General features: G+C 40.2%; 1 protein-coding gene across 5 annotated transcripts; it reads left to right on the forward strand.

Annotated features, from left to right (window-relative positions):
- The first annotated feature begins 4,409 nt into the window (after positions 1-4,409).
- bicra (BRD4 interacting chromatin remodeling complex associated protein) lies at positions 4,410-20,730 on the forward strand. Of its 5 annotated transcripts, none has more exons than XM_046863769.1 (15): positions 4,410-4,526; positions 5,942-5,987; positions 6,898-6,943; positions 7,614-7,679; positions 7,926-9,941; positions 10,220-10,405; positions 14,753-15,385; positions 15,559-15,814; positions 15,932-16,029; positions 16,117-16,245; positions 16,362-16,411; positions 16,629-16,777; positions 16,938-17,032; positions 17,130-17,232; positions 17,708-20,730. In XM_046863769.1, exons 1-15 carry the CDS (start codon positions 4,484-4,486, stop codon positions 19,411-19,413), a joined length of 5,622 nt encoding a protein of 1,873 aa, XP_046719725.1. In that variant the 5' UTR covers positions 4,410-4,483; the 3' UTR covers positions 19,414-20,730. The 5 variants fall into 5 exon arrangements, with proteins under 5 accessions (XP_046719725.1, XP_046719730.1, XP_046719727.1 ...); XM_046863770.1 differs by lacking the exon at positions 4,410-4,526 and adding an exon at positions 4,566-5,158; XM_046863774.1 differs by lacking the exon at positions 10,220-10,405.
- Positions 20,731-21,000: the final 270 nt, after the last annotated feature.

Raw genomic sequence — 21,000 nt, forward strand, 5'->3', positions numbered from 1 at the left:
CTTAAAATATGGAATTGGTTGGGAATAACCATGGTATTTTTTAATCACTAATGATTAGTTTAATCATTAGTGATCATTAGCTTGATCTATTAACACCACTAGCTGTCAATGACATTTAAACGACAAGCTCTCAATGTAGGTTTGTGCAAATTAACACAATTATGAATATTGACACCAAAATAAAGTTGTTGGTACTTAGTGGATATTGAGGCATTCGTTTCAGCCAAGGACTCTATATAATCAATAATTTTGTCTCTGTGGCTTACTGTGCAGCTGTAGAGGAATAAAATTAAGGACTTTGTTGCATATAATGTTTCAGCATAGACTACTTTGTATACATTTTTGCCTACTGAAAACTGATTGACATGTAATTGAACAGTGATTTAAAAAATATGGTTACAGTTTAGCAGATCCATGCAAAAAAAATGTTTCTGTGAAACTTAAGTCAATTAACACACCAATTATATGAATATGACTGAGACTGAATCAGCTTCTAGTATGTCCCCCTGTGAATCTACATGGATGTTTCATGGAAAAGTTCTTTGACCCTAAACCCCACCCCTATACTGTACATGATCACACCAAACCTTTGTACACATTATCAAAATCTTCAAAGAATTTAGTTTATTTCAAAACCATATTTCAGTTATTTGAGTAAACCAACTCCACCACTTTAGAACTTGCTGATGTTTGATTGCCATATTTTTTGGAAATGTCAACAAGATTTGCAGTTCACATTACTGCAGTTGACACTGTCCGAAGTAGATTGACATCACCTTTGTGAAGATAGTCCAAAATCCTTGGATACTTTGCAGACATAAGTTTTGCATATTATGTAAATTGTGTGTAGAGCTAAATTGTCCTTGGGGCTTTTTTTGTTGTTGCTTAGAAGATTCTAATGAATCAATAAAAAAAAGAAATCATGCTTGTAGGACTCACAAATTGTGAGATTTTAAGATTTTTGAGAACCAGGAGGGAGTTGTCTTGTCTTGTGTCTATGACTTACAGGTTCATCTGCATTATATTTTTTGTGGCAAAAAATAATAACTAAAGTCATAAGTGAAGACTTAATAAGTCCAAGCTAAGATAATCTTAGAAATGTCTTGGAAAATGTAAATTCCTGTAATGTAATATTATAGACAGCTATAGACAGACTGCAGGTCTTGAAGCTCACTGTGTATCACACACTCATCTGATTGCAATACCTTCCAATAAGGATTCCCCTTTTAAATATATAAGGTGGGAAAGATGCTTCCGAACTTTTTTCAAAAGGGAATTCAGTGTTAATTATAAAGCTACAGATTACCACACACTTTTGATTTCTTAGAAATAGGAGCTTAACCAATGTCAACTTATCTCTACCTGGTTTCAAAGGTTTCGCGTCAAACTTTGCATATAACCTTAAAATACTTTGCCCTACATGAATTTCAAGTTTAAGCAGACATGCATATCACCTCATTAGATATGGGGTTGGCTAATTAAATAAACTCTTAGGAAAATTTTCACTGTGCCTTTTATTTCCAAAAAAGGTATACTTGCTTTTGAAAGCAAAAACATGAACAGCAGCATGTCAACAGGTTTTTGTCGAATTATTTGGTTTGTGACGCTCAGTCAAAAAACCCAGTGCTAGTTAGCAAATAAAGGTTTTGCATTTTATGCAAATGAGAAAAAGTATATCATGATAATTAGTGGGTGAGGTCTAGATGTACTCAGCAGTTGCCAAAAAATACGAAGGAAAAGTCTTTACACTTTGTCCAGATACTGGACCAGGAAGGCAGCAGGACCAGATGGCACCACAGGTCGGGTTCTGAAAGCCTACGTTGACCAACTAGCACCGGTGTTCCCTGAGATATTCAACCTCTCACTGTAACAGTCTGTTGTGTCCTTATGCATCAAACAGTCCACCATTGTTCCTGTCCCAAAGAAACCCCAGCCTGCCTGCCTCAACGACTACCGCCCTGTAGCCCTGACCTCAGTAGTGATGAAGTGCTTTGAGAGACTGGTCAGAGACTTCATCACTGCATCACTACCAGACACACTGGATCATCTACAGTTTGCATACCGCCAGAACCGCTCTACTGAGGACACCATTGCTCATCTTCTTTACACAACGATGAGCCACCTGGACTACAGAAAAGGGAATTATACAAAAATATAAATGCTGTTTGTCGACTACAGTTCAGCGTTCAACACCATAAATCCCTCCACGCTCACCCCTAAGTTGGAGGTCCTAGGAAGCTGTGTCAATGGATCTCCAACTTCCTGACAGACAGACCACAAGCTGTTCGGGTGAGCAAACACACCTCATCCACCCTCAGCACTGGAGCTTCCTAGGGTTGTGTTCTGAGCCCCCTGCTGTACTCACTGTACACATATGACTGTGTGGCCACTTACAACTCCACCACCATCAAGTTTGCTGATGACACTGTTGTGGTTGGCCTGATCTCCAACAATGACGAGGCGGCCTACCTACAGGAGGTTAAAAACCTGGAGAGATAGTGCCAGAACAATCTTCTCCTGAACATCAGCAAGACTAAGGATTCAATAGTGTACTTCAGCATGAAGCAGGAGCGGTCATACCAACCGCTAAACATCAACAGGACCCCAGTGGAGAGAGTGGACAGTTTTGGGTACCTAGGTGTTCACATAACACAGGACCTGTCTTGGTCCTGCCACATGAACACCCTGGTGAAGAAGCCCCGGCAGCATGTGTACCATCTGAGATGCTTAACTTTAAACTACCCTCTCAGGTGCTAAAGACCTTTTACACTTGCACCATTGAGAGCGTCCTGACGTGTAGCATTACTTCCTGGTTCGGGAACAGCACCATGCAGGACAGACGAGCCCTCCAGAGGGTGGTGCGTTCAGCTGAACATACCATCCACACAGAGCTCCCTGACCTGCAGGACATCTACAGCACGCGGTGCCGAACCAATGCCAGGAAGATTGTGAAGGACCTCAGCCATCCCAACAATGGACTATTTTCTTTGTTGCATTCAGGGAAGCGCTTCCGCTCCTTGAAAGCAAACACAAAGAGAATGAGGAGGAGCTTCTTCCCGCAGGCCATTCGGAGCTTAAACCAGGAAACACCCAGGATCTAGTACCGGACCTCCCTTTCTATCGTCACTCATTTCTGCACAACGTTTTTTGCACTATGACACTTTAACTCTGGACTTGAACAACACAGTGCCAATTTATATCACACCATACTGCACATGGACACTTTAAGGACAATCACTAAATCCCTAATTTGTACTGTCAATATCTGCCATACGCATCAATGTATATACATATATTTTCATATATTTTATATGGTTTATACTTTTTATTTATCGACCTTTTTTATTATCCTTAATTCTATTCCTTTTTATGCTTAAATGCTGGAGTCGCACAAAGCATTTCACTGCATGTCGTACTCTGTATGTATGTGTATGTGACAAATAAAATTTTATTTGATATTGGATTAAATGTAAATGAGTCATAGGTCAATTCCAAACGGATAAACGTATATAGACAAATTTATACAATTTAAGTTATTTTAAAAGTATCTTTGTAATCGATTTACTTTTGTAAAGCTGCTTTAGGACAATGGCCATTGTTAAAAGTGCTATACAAATAAAATGTAATTGAATTCATTTGAAGCTGGTTGTTCCCAGCAAAAATATAAATAGGTGATAACAACAATAAGGAAGACAATTCCATTGAATTAATTAATTAATTGGTTGTTAATTAACTAATGATTATTATAAGCAAAACAGTCCAAAAATAAACTCAATAAAGATATATATTTTTTAAGTATTTAGGGGTGAAGTCTTAAACCTTCAGGGGTACACCTTCGAGGTGCAGATCTTTGACTCAACTATACTATTCTGTTGTATACAAACCTGTTGACAGTCGTTCAAAGCACCAGAATGTCCTGTTTTTATTTAATTTATATATATATATATATATATATATATATATATATATATATATATATATATATATATATATATATATGAAATAATTGTTAATTGTTAATAAAAGTAAATTTGTTATAAAAGTTAACCAATAAACATTTATTTTATTCAGTTATAATTTGACCTAATAGTGGTCATTACATGGTCAATAAAAATAAACATCTCTGACATAAAGAACATGGTATGTGTAATGTATAAAAGCTTATAAAAAAGCTGATTCGGTTTAAAAAAAAATAATAATAATAATTTCCTATATAAAGCTTCAGTTCTTATTTATGCACAGCGACACAAACGTGTAGCCTAATCAGTCCTATGTCCTATACGAACCGCCGCTTTCAAATAAAACGAGTTTTGTTTAAATGGATTCGGCAGCTCTATTATTTTTATATTATAAAACTTTGTTGATAATAATAATAATAATAATAATAATAATAATAAAAGTTTATCAATCAGGCGAATGCGCTGGGCGCCTTTTCCTGTTTCTGGGCTCTGTGATTGGGTCCTGAGGCGGAGCCCGTGCAGGGATGTTCTGGAGACCCCGCGCTGCTTGTACCTCTATCATCTCGGGTGAGTTTGTTACAATATAGCAATTTCTCTATAAATCTGAATAACTGCTGTAAAGCTGCAGCGATTGCAGTCTGCACGTGAGTCACAAACTTCACCTCGACCACGTACATCCAGCCGAATTCCTGCATGAGTCGGCGAATAGATTCATCTTTTTTTTTTTTTTTACAACGAATTCCCAAGCATACCCTCTGGTCCAAGACTATTCCAACATAAACTCATATTTAGCCAAGGATAAAGCTACTAGGTTACGCAGTTGGCTTGTTATTGGTAGCTAAACATACGAGCTCCACCGCTCACGAGCCGTGCTTTTTGTGGAACGGTGGTCTACAAGCAATACTTTGTGCCGATGATCCAGTTATTGTAGGGTTTATTTGGACTGCGCCTAAAGCAGTTAACGCAAATTGAGTGCTAGTCAGCTAGCTAGGCTCAGCTAAGTGAAATTACAGAAAACGAGCTTGTTAGCAAGGAGGGAAAGAAACGATCGGAGAGATTAGCAAGAGGCTTTTTGAAAGAAGAAGAAGAAAACCGAAACGGAAGCAATCGGATTGCGCCAGTAGATATTTTGGACAAGTTGTACTTATGCAAAGCTAAGTACAACCGCCGGATCCTAGAGGTCCAGAGTCTCCATTCAGGTATCGCTTTGCCCTTTGGTGGAACTGGGATGCTGGTTTATGCGTGAAACGGATTACATCTGAGGTCTTGGGTGAATATAAAGCGGTCTGATAGGCTGCTGGCTGCAGGTTTATTCTTGAATTAGAAAGCCCGGGTCCCCGCCTACCACTATCTTCTTTTAGTAGTTTGGATCGATTGCGTTCAAACATCTCATAAGTTGTTGTGAGCAAAAACAGTCAGCTTAGTTTCACCCCAAAAAACAACTCCTTATCCAATCAGTGTGTTAGATTAAAGCAATTTATTATTACTGCGTACATTTTCTTTCCTGTATATATTAATGTGATATTTAATATTCCTTTTCTGTGATTGTGGACCCCCGAATACCCCCTCAACCCCTAATTCAGTCATCAAGACATTTACTTGCACTTGACTTCTTATCACCAGACTGGACGACTTTATTATTGTTATTATTATTGCAGAAATGAATCCTCTATAAGACAAACTTTGCTTTCTTTTGGCTCTATTTTCAGCTTTGCTCTATGCACGTTGGCTTAGTAGCGCAAGTCTTTTTCAACCACAATCATTTGACTGTCATGGCATAGTATCAGTGTGTATCGAAATATGCAAAGAACATGTTTATACAGTACCTAAAGGACAAAATTTGAGACTTTATTTGTACTATTTGTTTTTTACTGGTTCAAGAAGAAAAATAAACAGTCTACATGATATATTTTTCTTGGCAAATGTGGGGTTGACAAAAACCTTGGTATTTATTGGAATATTTCTTTCTAACCATCTTTTAGTTGACATGGATGATGAAGATGGCAGGTGCTTGCTAGATGTTATTTGGTAAGTAAGAGTGAATTGTGCAGTTGTGGGACACACTTGCGCATGTATGCATTTCGATACATATGCAGTAATATGTGTGTATGCATGCAAACTTGTGTACATAATATATATATATATATATATTAGGTGCATTATGTGCATTATGTGCCAGGATTTACAATGTTGGTCTATGTGCACAAATGTGCATGTCTATATATATATATACACACACACACATACACACATACATACATACATACATACATACATACATACATACATACATACTTATGCTGCACGCATGCATACTTGTGCACATAGGTCCACAGAGTGCATTAAAATCCTGGCACCTAACTGTAGGCTATAGCATCTTATTCCACTTATTGACACTCAAGCTGTAAATCATATAAAGATAAAGCAGCACAATATGATTCCTTTTATTCAAATGGATTTTAATAAAGTTGTTAGAGAGAGACAAATTACGGGTGTATGAATTATTGTGCCGTGTCTCTGTTAATAATAAGCCGTTGGTGATAAGTTTGTGTACTGTCTTTCGTATATTTTAATCTTATCTTCAGCATTTCCTCAAATTCATCTTTTGCCTTGCACTGGTATATTCACCATACATGGGAAATTAAATGCAAACATCATTCATTTAGCTCACTAAGAAAATTAGGAAATGTTTATAACAGCTGTCCCACTCAGTTTGTAACTTGTATTTATATAAGCGTGTGTAGCATTTGTTTAGAAGGCAGCGCATTAGTTTTGAACAGTGGTTAAACTGACCAGAACTGCCTGTGCATTCAACAGTCTGAGCCCACATCTTCCAGCTAATTTCAATGAAGTATATAGACAGATCATGGTGTGTTTATTTTTTGTCTATGTCTATATTTTAAAAAGAAAATTAAGTATTTTGTCCTTGTTTTTACAGTGACCCACAAGCTCTTAATGACTTTCTTCATGGATCAGAAACACAGGTGAGTTTGAATCTGGAATATAGTTAACCAGATGACCAATTGTCCAAATACTGGACAATTTGCTGACAATTTACTTTCATATATAAATCATTTGATCAGTCTAAATCAAACCCTGGTGCCTTTACATGGTGGTCTTGTGTAGCTTCTAAGCACTGTTCAATTTAAAGTGCAGTGAGAGAGTGAATTTGACCAAATCAAAGGACAGGAACGGGTATCAGTAATGCAATTAAACTATTTGGTGTGAAAACATTCTAAACAGCGGTATTACAGGAACTCTCGAGAAAGTGTGTGTGTATAGCACGTTAGCCTCGATTTTCCCTTCCACTCCAGCTCCTTTCCAGGCGATTGTTTCTATTTCCTTTTCTTCTTTAGGATCTTCTTTAGAAGATTGCATGCATTTTCACCCTTTTACTTTCTCTTTTGTTGATTCACAGTATTGACATACTAATCTAATATATCATTTGCATCCTATTTTCCCTTCCTTTTAACTGTCTTGTTGCTAACTGATGGTTGTATGTTTTGTGCTTTGGTGGGTCTGGACACTATCCTCACTATGCTTCTCCTTTGCTTTTTCACTGTGGCGTCTTTGTCCTTCTGCATTTTCTACCTGTCCCTTTGCCCTTGTCTGTGGTGTGGTGGTCTGTCCTATTCTGGGTATACCTGTCTGTAGCTGGATGCTGATGACCTTTTGGATGGCTCAAGTGACCCGTCCAGTTCGTTCTTCTCCAGCACCGGGGTAAGTATAATTCCCCTCGTTTCCCCACTTTCTATGTCTATGTTCCTGTATGTAGCATGCCTTCCTCAGCCTCACCCATCAGATCAGATTCAAACCTCCCAGCAACCATCAGCGGCAAATCGATAGGGCAATCTAGGCCACTGCAGGCATCCCATCTCACAGACATCTATACCATTTGTTTGCCTTTCCTTTAATGACGTGATCTAATGAAAGCATGTAAAAATGTGCCTTTCCTGTTCCTTCTAGGACCATGTTCCTGAAGTCCAACCACCGGCTCAGCTGTCGACGAGTGAGCCATCTGGCCTTCCCCGGGTCAGTGTTGACTTGGATTTTTTAGAAGATGATGACATCCTTGGGGCCTCACCAGAAGAAGGAGATAATGAAAGCAATGGTGTTGGGTCAAATCATGAACCTTGTGATATTCTGCAGCAGAGTCTGGCAGAAGCCAATATCACAGAGCAGAGCCTTCAGGAAGCAGAGGCTGAGCTTGACCTCAGCTCGTTTGGGCTGACTGGTCTGACACAGGTGGTCCAACCACTGCCTGATGCTAGTTTGCCTGGTGTGGGCATTGCTGGAACTACACAAATCTTTCCTGGTCAGGGCACCACCACCACACCTTCCAGTGCAACTACCGACATGCTTGGCTCAGTTCTGGCACACCAAGGGATGCAGCTTCAGCCCCAGGTCATGAACAAAGCCATCAATGTCCAGCCATTCATGCAGCAAGTTGGACTTGGAAACGTGACCCTTCAGCCCATTTCAAGCCTTCAAACCCTACCAAATGGAAGCCAATCTGGACACCTGGGCATTGGACAGATTCAAGTTGTGGGTCAATCCACTGTAATGACTATCAATCCATCAGGGCAGCACATTCTGGCCAAAACCATGGGTGGCTATCCTCTGCACCAGCCTGGACTCGATGTCACCAGTGCTGGGGCCCAGGCTGGTCTTGGAGGGTCTATGCTTGGCTCTGGTGGAGGACTGTTGATTCAGGGAGGCAAGGCCACTCTAGGATCTCCATCATTGAATGGTCCAGCTATTTGTGTCAGTAGCACTAACACCATAAGTAGTGGTACCACAATGGCTGCACCGAGTGGTATATTGGGTTTTGCTCGTGGTCCTTTAAATACAGGAACTCAGTCTCAGACACAAAACCAGGTCATGCAGAATGTCATCATACAGCGGACACCAACCCCAATACAACCCAAACCTCCCCAAGGGAGCACCATCCAACCTAAATCCTTCAAACAGCAGCAGCAACTGCCAGCTGCAAATACACTGCAAAATGATGCCAATAAAGCTCTTGGGGTGCAGCAAGTCTCAGCATCTGCTGCTCAGAATGTTACCTTCCTTGCTGGCAAACCAAGTTCAAATGTAGTATTGAGTACACAGACCACCACACAGGGGACGCAATTCTCCCAAGCCCTGTTTAAGCAAAGCAATCCTACATCAGGCAAGCCTCTTAGTGTTCACTTGCTAAATCAGCAGGGCAGCATTGTCATTCCTTCCCAGGCTGTCTTACAAGGGCAGAATCATCAGTTCCTGCTTAATCAGCTTCAGACTGGAGGTCAGATTCTGGCCCAGCAAACAGGGGGACACATTATCACTAGTTCCGGGCCAGGTGGACAAATTATTGCTGCCAATCAGATCTTGGCAACCAACCAAAATATAAATCTAGGACAGGTTTTGGCCCCTCAAGGTCATCCTGGTGCTGCCCACATTCTTTCTGGACCCATACAGCTTCAGTCTGGTCAGATGGGCCACCCCACACTCTTCCAGATGCCTGTTTCTCTAGCTCAGTCACAGAATCAAGCTCATTCAGTTACAGGACATGTTCAAACTGTGATACAAGGCATGCCTATACAGAGTTCCCTGTCAATAGAGGGTCTGAGTCCAGCTGTCAGTTTGCAGCCAACTCTTCAGCAGCAGGCTGGTGGTGTCAACACCAGCACTGGAGTAACAGCCATGACCCAATGCCAACCAAGTGAGAGCATAGCTGACCTGGGAACATCGAATGAGCAGGCAGCCCAAACCCAGTCCCAACCCTCTATCGTTACTGTTCAGACTGGTCCTCCAGTTTCAGCCACTATGTTGATTTCATCTTCTGCATCGCCATCTTCTACAGTAACTTCATCTACGACCTCAGTGAGCACAGTGGGCTTGGCTTCCCAGGTCCAGCACAGCCCAGGAAAGGTGTTGTTCACTCCTCAAAGCTCCAGCATAATCCTTAGTCAGGAGCCTGTGCAGATGTTCCTTCAGCAGGTTGGTGTGCGCTGTTTCTAGATAGTGTTCTACTTGTGTTTGAAATATTTGCATAATTTTTAGCTGTAAAACTCAAAATGCACCAGATACAAAGGCCATGCCCACTAGTCAGATTATGCACAATGTAGCATCCATGCAGACATGCAAATCTACTTTGAGAGTTATGTATGTCTGGTATATCTGCAAGTTATTCCAGTGTAGAGCCCTGCTAAACGTTCCCTAGTTTGGATTACTGTTTTACCTCTCCCTTCCTGACCTGATAAATGTGCTCATATCAGGATCAGCAGCACCAAGCAGGGAAAGACCCACCTGCCTCTGTGGGTGTACCTGCATCTGTTATCGTCAGTGGTGGCAGCTCTGGTTCCGCCCCTACAGTTCACGATGGCCCATTAACTGAAACTCGCCCAGGGGAGAATGCAAGTCCTTCCCTTGGCCCTGCTGACATGGCAGCATTGGTTAACAAGGTAGATGAGCTTGTGCTCTGCACTAAGCCCCACCCACTTGTTGCTGGCACTGCTGCATATAGAGCTGAACAGTGATTGACCATTTTGAACAGCTTTGGTTCAGGAAGTAAATTTCCTATTCATTTTCTTTGTACTCATCTTAACCTAGAGATTGAGGCATAAACCAACCAGCTATTGTATGAATCTTCTCACTATTCTTTTCAAAGCAAAAAAAAAAAAAAGTATAAGAAATAATTCAATTGACTTTTACAAAGAAATAAATTGGGGCCCACATTAGGCGCATAAATTGGCCTGACTATAATGTATTTTCCTTAATAGTAACATTTTGTAAATATATTAGTGGCTTTAGTTTCGGTATATATCGTAGGGTTTTTATGTACAAGCAGCGTAGTGAATCATATATTATTCTAGTGTACATGTCATACAATTTTCATTTTTGTTCCAAAAATATGAACAATAATGATGGCTGTTATTGACTGGGGAAACACTAAACCAACTCGGTCTCTCTCTCTCGCACTGGCTAGAGTTAATGCATAACCGTAGAGTGTGAATTTAGTATTGCTAGGCTGCTGCAATATCAGATGACGTAAGGTAACATTAACTTGCAAAGTAGACACCCAGCTTGCGCTGACATCTGATATCAACTACAAGATCTGATATGTCATTTCCCATCCGGTGCACACACCCCTCCTCTGCCCTACACTATAAAATGCTGTTTTTATTTAAGTTACATAAATAAAAAAACAAATATGCTTATGATATAAATCTTAAAATGAATAGATGCAGCAATACATTTTTTTTTTATAAACCATACTGATCATAATATGAACAATTTAATTGATCATGCTTATTTTTGCTGTAATGTTACATTTCAGTTAGTTTTATATCACCGTCGGTTTTTATGCTTCCTCTAGTTGGGAGCTTCAGTAAGTTTTTGGGTTGTTCATCTGAGATTCTCAATAGTCGGATGTCTCAAGGCCGGGTCTGATTTGTTTGATTTCTGTGGTATTGTCATTTTTAACAGGAGATAAACTGATTTGATTTTGTAATGAATTAAAACAGGGCCAAGGTCACAGCAAGGTCTGATGTCTAAAAGATCTAAAGAATGTTTTTTTAAAAGTTTATTGCTTGCTCGATGTGTATTAGGATTAATTAATAACAAAAAAGGAATAGATTAGCTAACAATGGAGCCTTCGATGCTGATTATTTTTTATCTTGCAATATTTTTATATTTCATTTATTACATTTGTTAAAAAATTACTTCTAAAAGTTGTTTAATTCATAACGATATTTAATTCTCTTGTAATCAGTCAGTAAACACCAATGGGGTTGTGTCAGAGAAAAAATTCAGGCCAAAGCAAGCGCTCACTGAATAAACATATGACTTGCGTAATTTTTCGAAAGTGGTTTCTCCACATGGCTGAGAAGAATTCTTCTGAACGTCTTAAAGCTTCCTATGTAAACTATCATCTTTTGGTTCCTTCCTTCTCCAAACTCAGTTTGGGAAAACAGATGATAGAATTAAAATAAGGTAATGTTTGACATGATTTGCTTTACTCGCATTACATTGGTCAAGCCAGTATTAAAGTTTGAAACTGTTTCACAAGCTGGAAGAAAGAAATATGGTGGAGAGTGTGTGTGCTACTGGTAGATAGAGAGATGGATAGACAAAGTGTGGGGCACTGATGGAGCAATAGATGTAGCGTGTGTGTGTGTGTGTGTGTTATAGGTACAGTGACAGTGATAAGGAGAGAAGAGGGAATGGTGTAAGTGATTTATGACACTCCTGAAATCTTGAAACTTCCAAGCCAGGGTCTCAACATTGTTAGTGTACATATGTGGGGGCTGTTTTTTAATTTTTATTTTCTATCATTTGCTATGTAAAAACCAAGTCAAACTAGTTAAAATACATTTATAATAGTGAAATTGGGTGTGTTTGGATTTTTAATGGAAGTCAATGGGAATTTGGGGCATTTTTAGTGTCCGTAACAGGAAAACTGTAATTCAAATGAGAAAAGTCATAACACTAAATAGGAAGAGGCTGAAGGTCTTTTGAGAGTTTAGTTAGAAAGATCAGGAAGGAGAAATGCTTAGGAAATGTGGGTCTTATAATAATAATAATAATAATAATAATAATAATAATAATAATAATAATAATGCATGTTTATTACACCCAAGACTAAATCAGTATCTGCAGATGACGTAAGAGATCCCGCTTGTAAATCAGTACAGTATTTGGTGTAATATCTCTGCCACACAAGTTCATGAGCAGATAGTCTCACTGTAGAGTTCTGCTTTCTCCAGGCAAGAATAATTGATGGCAAAAGATTAGCCAATCACTGAATACATTCAGACTCATTTCAGCTGAGTGACAGATCAAACTCATTAAGTAGTTTTGTGAATCGTCTCATTCTGGAAAAAAGAAAATATTTTCCTTTTCATTTATTTATTTATTTTTTTTTTTAGGATGAAGGGACTATTTTATGCTTTTATGAATTTCTGAAATGGTTATGAAATGGAAAGAACTGAACTATACTAATGCAACTGTAGTGCAAAATTGACAAAATGATTGCTGCATTTGTTTACAACATTGAAAAACAAACAAGTTACATCATTATTTAGTTAGTTTTAAACAAAAGTGCTATTAAATGAATCTTATCGAAAGAAAGTGAGAGACAATACATGTGATAGTTTCCATTTTTATAGTTATGACATCAGTATCCTGCATTAATGGGCCAGCATTTTAAAATGAATTATAATTTTAAAAAACTACACTGTAAAATGATGCTTGAGGAGAATCAATTATTGTGATTTGTTATTGCTAATAATTAAATTAGCCATGACAGGAATTGATGGCATTTTACTTCCGAACCTGACTGTTCAGCTCTATTGGAACACCTTGTAATCCAGTGAAACTGCTCCCTCTCCAAGCACATGCACATGCAAACAAACACCCTTTTGCTGGACCTCACATTCTGCCATGCCTTTCCTTTTAGCATTGTGTCCTCCTTTCAGTTGCTCTGCCAATCTGACTTTGGTCTGCATTATCATTTTGTTAATTTGTTGCTTTTCCTTTCCCTTCCCTGCTAATTTTCATGGTTCACTATTCATTAAATTTTGTGATATGTAAGGTAATGACCGCTGTGTGTGTGTGTGTGTGTGTGTGTGTGTGTGTGTGTGTGTGTGTGTGTGTGTGTGTGTGGTGTTCCCCAGTAATATGTTTTACTTTGATGATTATTTTGAAGATGTAGTGGTCTGGTGTTAATGACTATAAATATAATGTAAAATGCCCTAGGAGCATGTCTGCAACATTGGCCTCATAAAAGTGTCCCAAATAGATGTCTGGTACTGTTAGCAGAACTACAGTACTTCACCTCAATGGAGGAATTAAGTGCCCTTTTTGTGATGTATATAATTTTGGGACTCTTTTTTTTTTTTTTAAATATGGGGGCATGATGGTGCAGCAGGCAGCACTTTTTGCCTTGTGACTCCAGTGTACCTGGGTTGATTTACAGTCTGCATGTTCTCCCTGTGCCCATATGGGTCAAATTAATGCCCCTTTCCACCACCCAAAATCATGCTGGTTTTAAGTTGTTTCATAGCAACTGACATTCAGGATGCATCCGTCCAGTGAAAGGCTTCAGATCCACAGCATCTGGATGACCAGGATAATGTGGCTACTGACCTTTAATGAATGTCATTGGAGGAATTCTGCAGGAAAACTAATTTTAATAGTCGATTATTCATATTAATTAATCAACAAATAATTTATAATTCAACTTGACACTGTCATGGAAAAGAGAGGGCTTTCAAGTAATGTAAATTGAATTTGGTAAGATAGTGTGAATTAAATATTGATCTAATTATGTATGTGGATTCAATTTATTTTCTCCACCTCTTCATCAAAACTGTATTCACTTAAATGTTCCTTTTCATTAATCTGAACAAACTAGAATTAATCAAACCTAGCTACGCTAGTCTCATTGAACTACGACATTGCTGCACACATCTTTGTACTACCTTGAAGTATATTTCACTTAGCATGTGAAATATAGTAAACAGTCCATGTCCTGTTAGAAATGTCTGTTGCTTTATATGGTTTCTGCAGATGAGAATTGTTTGTTATTCCATTGTAAATGTAATGATTCAAATCAAATATTTATATATATTTTTCCCCCACATTTCTTGCTGTTCTACTATGCTGCTTGTGTATTGTTGCCATGATTTTAAATATGCATTTCAGTTTGGATTCAATTTTAAGTTTATATAAGAAAATTAGAAAAAAAAATTGTTTTAATTCTGTTAACTGATGAATTTCTGCTTGCCCTCTCATTTCCTAATCTCCAGGTTTCATCAGCAGCACATCAGCAGCAAGCTTTAAAGATCCAAAGCGCCTCACCCTCTCGGTCTGTGGCCACTCACAGTGTGACGCCGACTCTCTCAGACAGCCCCCAGCCATCCCAGGTTTCCCCCCTTATTCAGATCCAGTCCCCTCACCCTCCACAGTCCCGACCTCCCTCTCAGCCTCAGGCACAGCCACCATCTCAATCCCAGGCACCTTCACGGGCATGCACACCTTCCTCTATACCTCCACTCTTTATAATACACAATTCAATAGGAGGTTCACCACAACCATCTCAGCCAGTTGCCCAAGCTCCACAACAGCAAACACAGCAGCAGGCACAGCCTCAGCCTATTCATGTGCAGATTCCACAGGTTGTTTCACAGCCTGTGGTTCTCCAGCAGGAACAGCTGCCCACCTCCTCTTGCTCCCCGAAGCCTCCCCAGGCTCCTTCGTCACAGTTCCATTTTGTGACACCTGCAGTGTGTGCCGCGGCTGGGACCGTGTTGAAACAGGTGCCAGGCCTGACTGCTGAACAGCAGCACCATTTACAGCTGATTAATGCACAACTACAGACAATGTCATCGATCACCCAGCCTTCACCACAGCAGAAGCAGCTCCTGGATAAACTCAACCAGGCAAGCCTTTTGTGAAATCTTAATGCAGGCGACTGAAATGTCGCCAACATCATCTTGACTGCAACATTCGTAGAGGAAGATTAGTTCAAGTGTGCTTGAAGAAATCTTTTTGTTTTGTTGAAATGTATGAGTACAGCACCTTTGCTCTAACCAGTCTGTTTCTGTTTATTCAGGTTCAGCAAAACATCCTTCTTCAGGCAAAACAACAACAACAACAGCAGCAACAGCAGCAACAACAGCAGCAGCAGCAGCAACAACAACAACAACAACAACAACAACTTCATACTCAGACTCAGGCAAACCAGTTTAGTAAACTGCCTGACCAGCCCACAACTCAACTGGTTAACTCTTCAGCCAGCAGCACAGTCAATGCATCTGTCACATCTCTGTTGCAACAGAAGTCTGTCTTCATCAAGTCATCAGTTTCAGGTGAACTGTCTATTATGGTGCTTATGTGAGGTTAAATATCATTATAATTATAGAATTCCCTTATTGTTATGTATATACTTGTGGTGCTTATATACGGTCAATACTTGTGTTGTCTAGGTTCAAATGACACCCAGGTATTTCCTGGAACTTCAGGTCCAAGTGGAACAACAGTAAATCAAGGAAAACCCCCTCTAAATCTTGCTCAGTCTGTTCAGGTCTGACTCACTAGTAACTTTGACTATTTATTGATTGTCTTTCTGTAATGTATATAATTTGTAACCCAATGTTGTATTTGCCTTTAGGCAAAACCTGGGGTTATAAGTGCAGTTGGAGGGCTGACATTAGGTAAACCAGGGTTACAGATTCAGGTTCTGAACAGCGGACTCTCACAGATGCCTACCCTGCAGCCTTCAGCTCCTGTTCAAACCCAGGCAAGGATTGTATACACCTGTTGCTTTCTGTGATATGCTACAATTTGTTATGGCATGTGGCTGTATTTATTATTAACGTACTGTGTGTTATATATTTTTTTTCTGACCTCCTGCAGACTTCAGCTTTAAAAAGGCCTTTAAGTGCAGAGCCAAGCAAAGAAGCAAGGTATTTACCGTTTGTGTGGCTTTGCAGTATTAAACAAGAATTGAATTAGACATGCACTATACATTTTTTATCGTCAGATCAGAAACCCAGACTTGATCCTGTAATATAATTCTCTACTTTTGCCCCAGAGTTACTGTACCCATTTCCATAGAAGGAACAATTTAGTTACCGGTTTGTCCAGATTACGTGCTAATGGTGTGTGTGTGGGTCTGTGTAGGATTTTAGAACAGTTGAGGAAGCTTCAGGCTTCTGTACTACATCCAGACTACAGCTCACCTTTCCACTCTTTTGAGGACACACTCTGCCGGCTGTTGCCCTACCACGTGTACCAAGGCATGGCTCCCACTCCTCAAGACTACCGCAAAGGTAGTGCACCCAAAGCCTGTATATGATGACTCATATAAATGATCAAGGAAGTTAATGAAGTACATAAATGCAGTCTCAATATTGTGGACTTTTAACAATTTGAGTGTGCCCATTGGTGTCTTCATTACTGATTGTATAAATATTTTTGTTCTCTGCCCAGTGGATGAAGAGTTTGAAAATGTCTCCAGCCAACTTTTGAAGCGCACACAATCCATGCTGGATAAATATCGTCACCTGCTGTTTGAAGAATCAAGGGTATGAGCATACACAAGTCTTATTACTCTGCCCATCTCACCTATAATTTCTTTTGTCCTTGACATCGAGTTTGTGCTTCATGTTTTGTTTTGAGCAGAGGCTGGGTCCTTCTGCAGAGATGGTAATGATTGATAGGATGTTTATCCAGGAGGAGAAGATCGCCCTGAGTCAAGACAGGATACTGGCAAAGGAGAAGCCAGGTAAAGTCGAAATGATATGCATGACCATTCAGAAATAGTGAAAAGTGATTCAAAATACAAATTATAGTATGCCGCATACTTGTTTTACTTTGATTTCTCAGTAAATTGCAACTACAAGGAATACTGCAGCAACAAACAAAGATGCACCATGTATGCTTTGTAATGTAGGATTTTTTTTGTTGGTCAGGTAACAAAAATTGGGGGGGCTTGGTTACTATATGCATTAGTTTTTTTTAGTTTTAAGATGTTAAAGTACATCTTAAAAGATCCTCTGCAGGAGCAGGTCCAGGGCAGTCATGATGGCTTCAGAATAGACTACAGCTTAAATGTTATTTTCATATGCAGTGTGTTAGACAGCCCTGTTGTAATATTTAGTATGTGTTCAGGAATACATTGGGAACATTGTCCCGATCGAATGTTACATTAAAGCAAAAGCCTGTGTTATTTATTCAGTGCACTCTCTATTTCTCGACAGAGGAGTTTGTGGCCAATTCATGTATGGTGAACAGGGTTGCAGACAGTGGTGTGAGACCTGCAGCAGTGGAACTGAGCTCTGTTAAGACTGAGCCTGCAGCAGTGGAACTGAGCTCGGTTAAAACTGAGCCTGCAGCAGTAGAACTGAGCTCGTTCAAACCTGCTGTAGCAACGGCCCATGTAGCTGGCACGCCAGCTCCAGCTTCTACCTCGGTAACTGCTACCACTGCTAACCCTGTTCCTGTTCCCTTTCCCCCCACCAAACTAGTGATAAAACAAGGAGGAGGGGGAGCACTGGTATCGTGGTCTACTAGCTGCCCCCCTATGACTGCGTCAGTGGTACGGCCTTGTGCAAAAGCCACAGGCCTGGGCTCTGAGCGCAGTTTTGGCCCCACCTCATCCTCGACTCATTCTGCAGATGATGATGATGATGACGACGATGCACTTCCACAGCGGACTAGCAAGCCTCCCATCAAGACCTACGAGGCACGTCAACGAATTGGCTTGAAGTTAAAGATTAAGCAAGAGGCAGGGTTCAGCAAAGTGGTTCACAACACTGCATTAGACCCAGTTCATTTACAGCCACAGCACACTCCACTACCACAAGGCCCTGAGCCACCCTCTAAAACAAGACCACCTGTAACCCATCTGTCCACAGTTCAAAGGACATCACCCCCTACAAGTAATTCCACATCCTCTGTCACTTTCAGTGCAGCAGCAACACATGCAGGGTCTGCTACTACAACTTCCTCAACTGCCCCACCCCCTTCAGTCTCTCATGGCTGGTCATCAATGTCCTCGTCCTTATCCTCCTGCACCTCTTCAGCCCAAGTGAATGGCACACTAGAGCACTATGAGGTGTCTGGGGCCAAATTGAACCCTACCTCCACGTCAACCCCTCAGTTGACTACCTGCCGACTACCACTACGCAAGACCTACCGCAAAAATGTCAGCCCTCATCACCGACCGGGAGTGCCAGGAGGGGGCGACATGGGACCCATTCCACCAGTAGCACCTGCAGCCTCCCCTTCAGTGGAGAGGACGGTTATTGCCAGTGTGAAATTGGAACAGCAAGGTGTCTGTAAGCCCTCTCACACCCACACAGATGCGAGCTCACAGGGCCTGGCATCTGTAGAGCATGAATTTTACCATGGAATTAAAAATGCATATCAGCAGCAGCAATCCTCTGATAAAGAGGACGAGGCGGATGGTAATACCGGGGACCACATGGGAAGGGTCCTGGGGCAGATGAGTAAAAGCCGTGAGTGGGCAGTGGGGACGTTTCGAATGGACCAGCATGCGCCAGGCCCTCCATCTCTTGGCGAAACATCCTGGGCGCGAGACTCGTCACTTCCTGCAAAACGATCTAAATCAGATTCCCCGGACATGGACAATGCCAGCTTCTCGAGTGGTAGCCCCCCACTGGACAACTCACTGAACGAACATCTGCAGTGTGCTATAGATAGCATACTGAATCTGCAGCAGGGCCCACCGACCCGTGGAGCCGTGGACAGGGTCTATGCTGGAAACTTATCCAACCAGCACCAAACCCACCATCGTCAAGGCACAGCATCTTCATCAGCATCATCGTACAGACACACTGTCACCTCCTCTCCCTCTCCATCATCATCTTCCATTTCACAGCATCCACAGTTAGGGGGACGAGGACAGAATGGAAATCTGGTGTCACAAACACATAGTAGATAACAGACCCTTTTAGTCGAGAGATTCTGAAAGACTGAAAGGCCTGGGAGACGCCAAAGCAGGAAAATCACTTTACTCTGTTTAGCTGTGTTTGCCTTGCTTGTCTATGGATGGCTACTGAATCACAATATTGTCTAGGTGTAATTTCCCCTTACTTCCAAAATCGTGAAGTGCACTTTGTCATGCCAGGCTCACTTTTGGAATGTTTTTTTGTGTTGTTTTGTTTGCTCACTTAAATTCTTTCATTAACCTTTTTATTAATAATACCAAAATGTGAGGAAGTTTCTTCAATCTGACCATTTACTTTATGTATTGCCCTTGATTAATTGCCATTACCACTGTAGAATTCTGCCTTTACGGTTTGATGTTATTCTTTATAATGTTGTTCTTTTGAATTTCAATTGAGGTTTTTGTCCACTGGTGAAGATCGTAGTCATCATCCCCCTTCAGCACAAAATCATGAATTACAATAACAAAGAAACCGACCCATCACTAAAATCCTCCTGTTCCTGAATCATTTTGGGTTTCAGCAAAACCTGATGTGGTGACTGCTGGGATTGAAAAACACTTGCCAATAAAGCAAACTGCTAGATTTCTAACCGAGCCTTTTAAATGACACCATCAACTGGAGCACATTTTACAGTGAATACCTGTAGTCCTTTTTTTTATACTTTAAAATTGCCTACAGTTTTTCGAGAAAATTCATTGACCTGACAGAGGGCAAAACGCTGCGCAACCGTCTTCCTGAAAATTCTGCCTCTGGAAGAGTTCAGTTTATTTTTATTTTTTAATTTTTTTTACTCTCCAACTTTCCACTGCTCCTCGATAATATGGAAAGCTCAATCAGGTTAGATTAGTGCTCGGTACAGACGCAGATTCAACCCTATTTCAAACCAGTTATTTTAATGGACACCACAATCACTGCATCCTTCAACATCTTCATCTCCATCATAGAGCCGAGAAGCATCCTCTATTGTGATTATAAACAACTTTTACTTTGCATCACACATTTAAGTGGCAGTTAAAAAAAAACAACAAAAAAAAAACAACACCATCCTAATTTATTTATATATTTTATGTACACGTAATGTAGAATCCTTCAAATACCCTCTGGACAATTCAAATGCAAACACAGCTCAATTACGAGGAAAAGAAAACTAATCTAAAGGAAAAAAAAATAGAACTGTAAGAATTTGAAGTATAGTACTACAAATTAATTTTGTATTGTATTTATTGTGTATAATGACACTTTTTTAAAAAAGGAAACTGTACATTTAGTAAAACTGTAAATTAAACTTTGCTTCTTTTATGAAAGAATAATGCACTTGTTTGCTTCTCATTGACGTATGCTAAGCTAATTCACTACTGCTGGAAAAGCTACTATACAGGAATCCCCCGTTTATCGCGGTGGTTACGTTCAAAAACCTCCGGCGATAAACGGACGCCATCACCAAAATGCTATTTTTATGTATACAGTACTGTACTGTTAACTTTTTACTTCATTTTATAATAAGAATTATATTTTTTATGAATAAATGTCATTCTCTTAACATAAAACTCCATAAAAACAATTGCCTATACGTTTTTCTT

Source organism: Silurus meridionalis, chromosome 13 (assembly GCF_014805685.1).
Source record: "Silurus meridionalis isolate SWU-2019-XX chromosome 13, ASM1480568v1, whole genome shotgun sequence".
In the NCBI taxonomy this organism is placed as follows: domain Eukaryota; kingdom Metazoa; phylum Chordata; class Actinopteri; order Siluriformes; family Siluridae; genus Silurus; species Silurus meridionalis.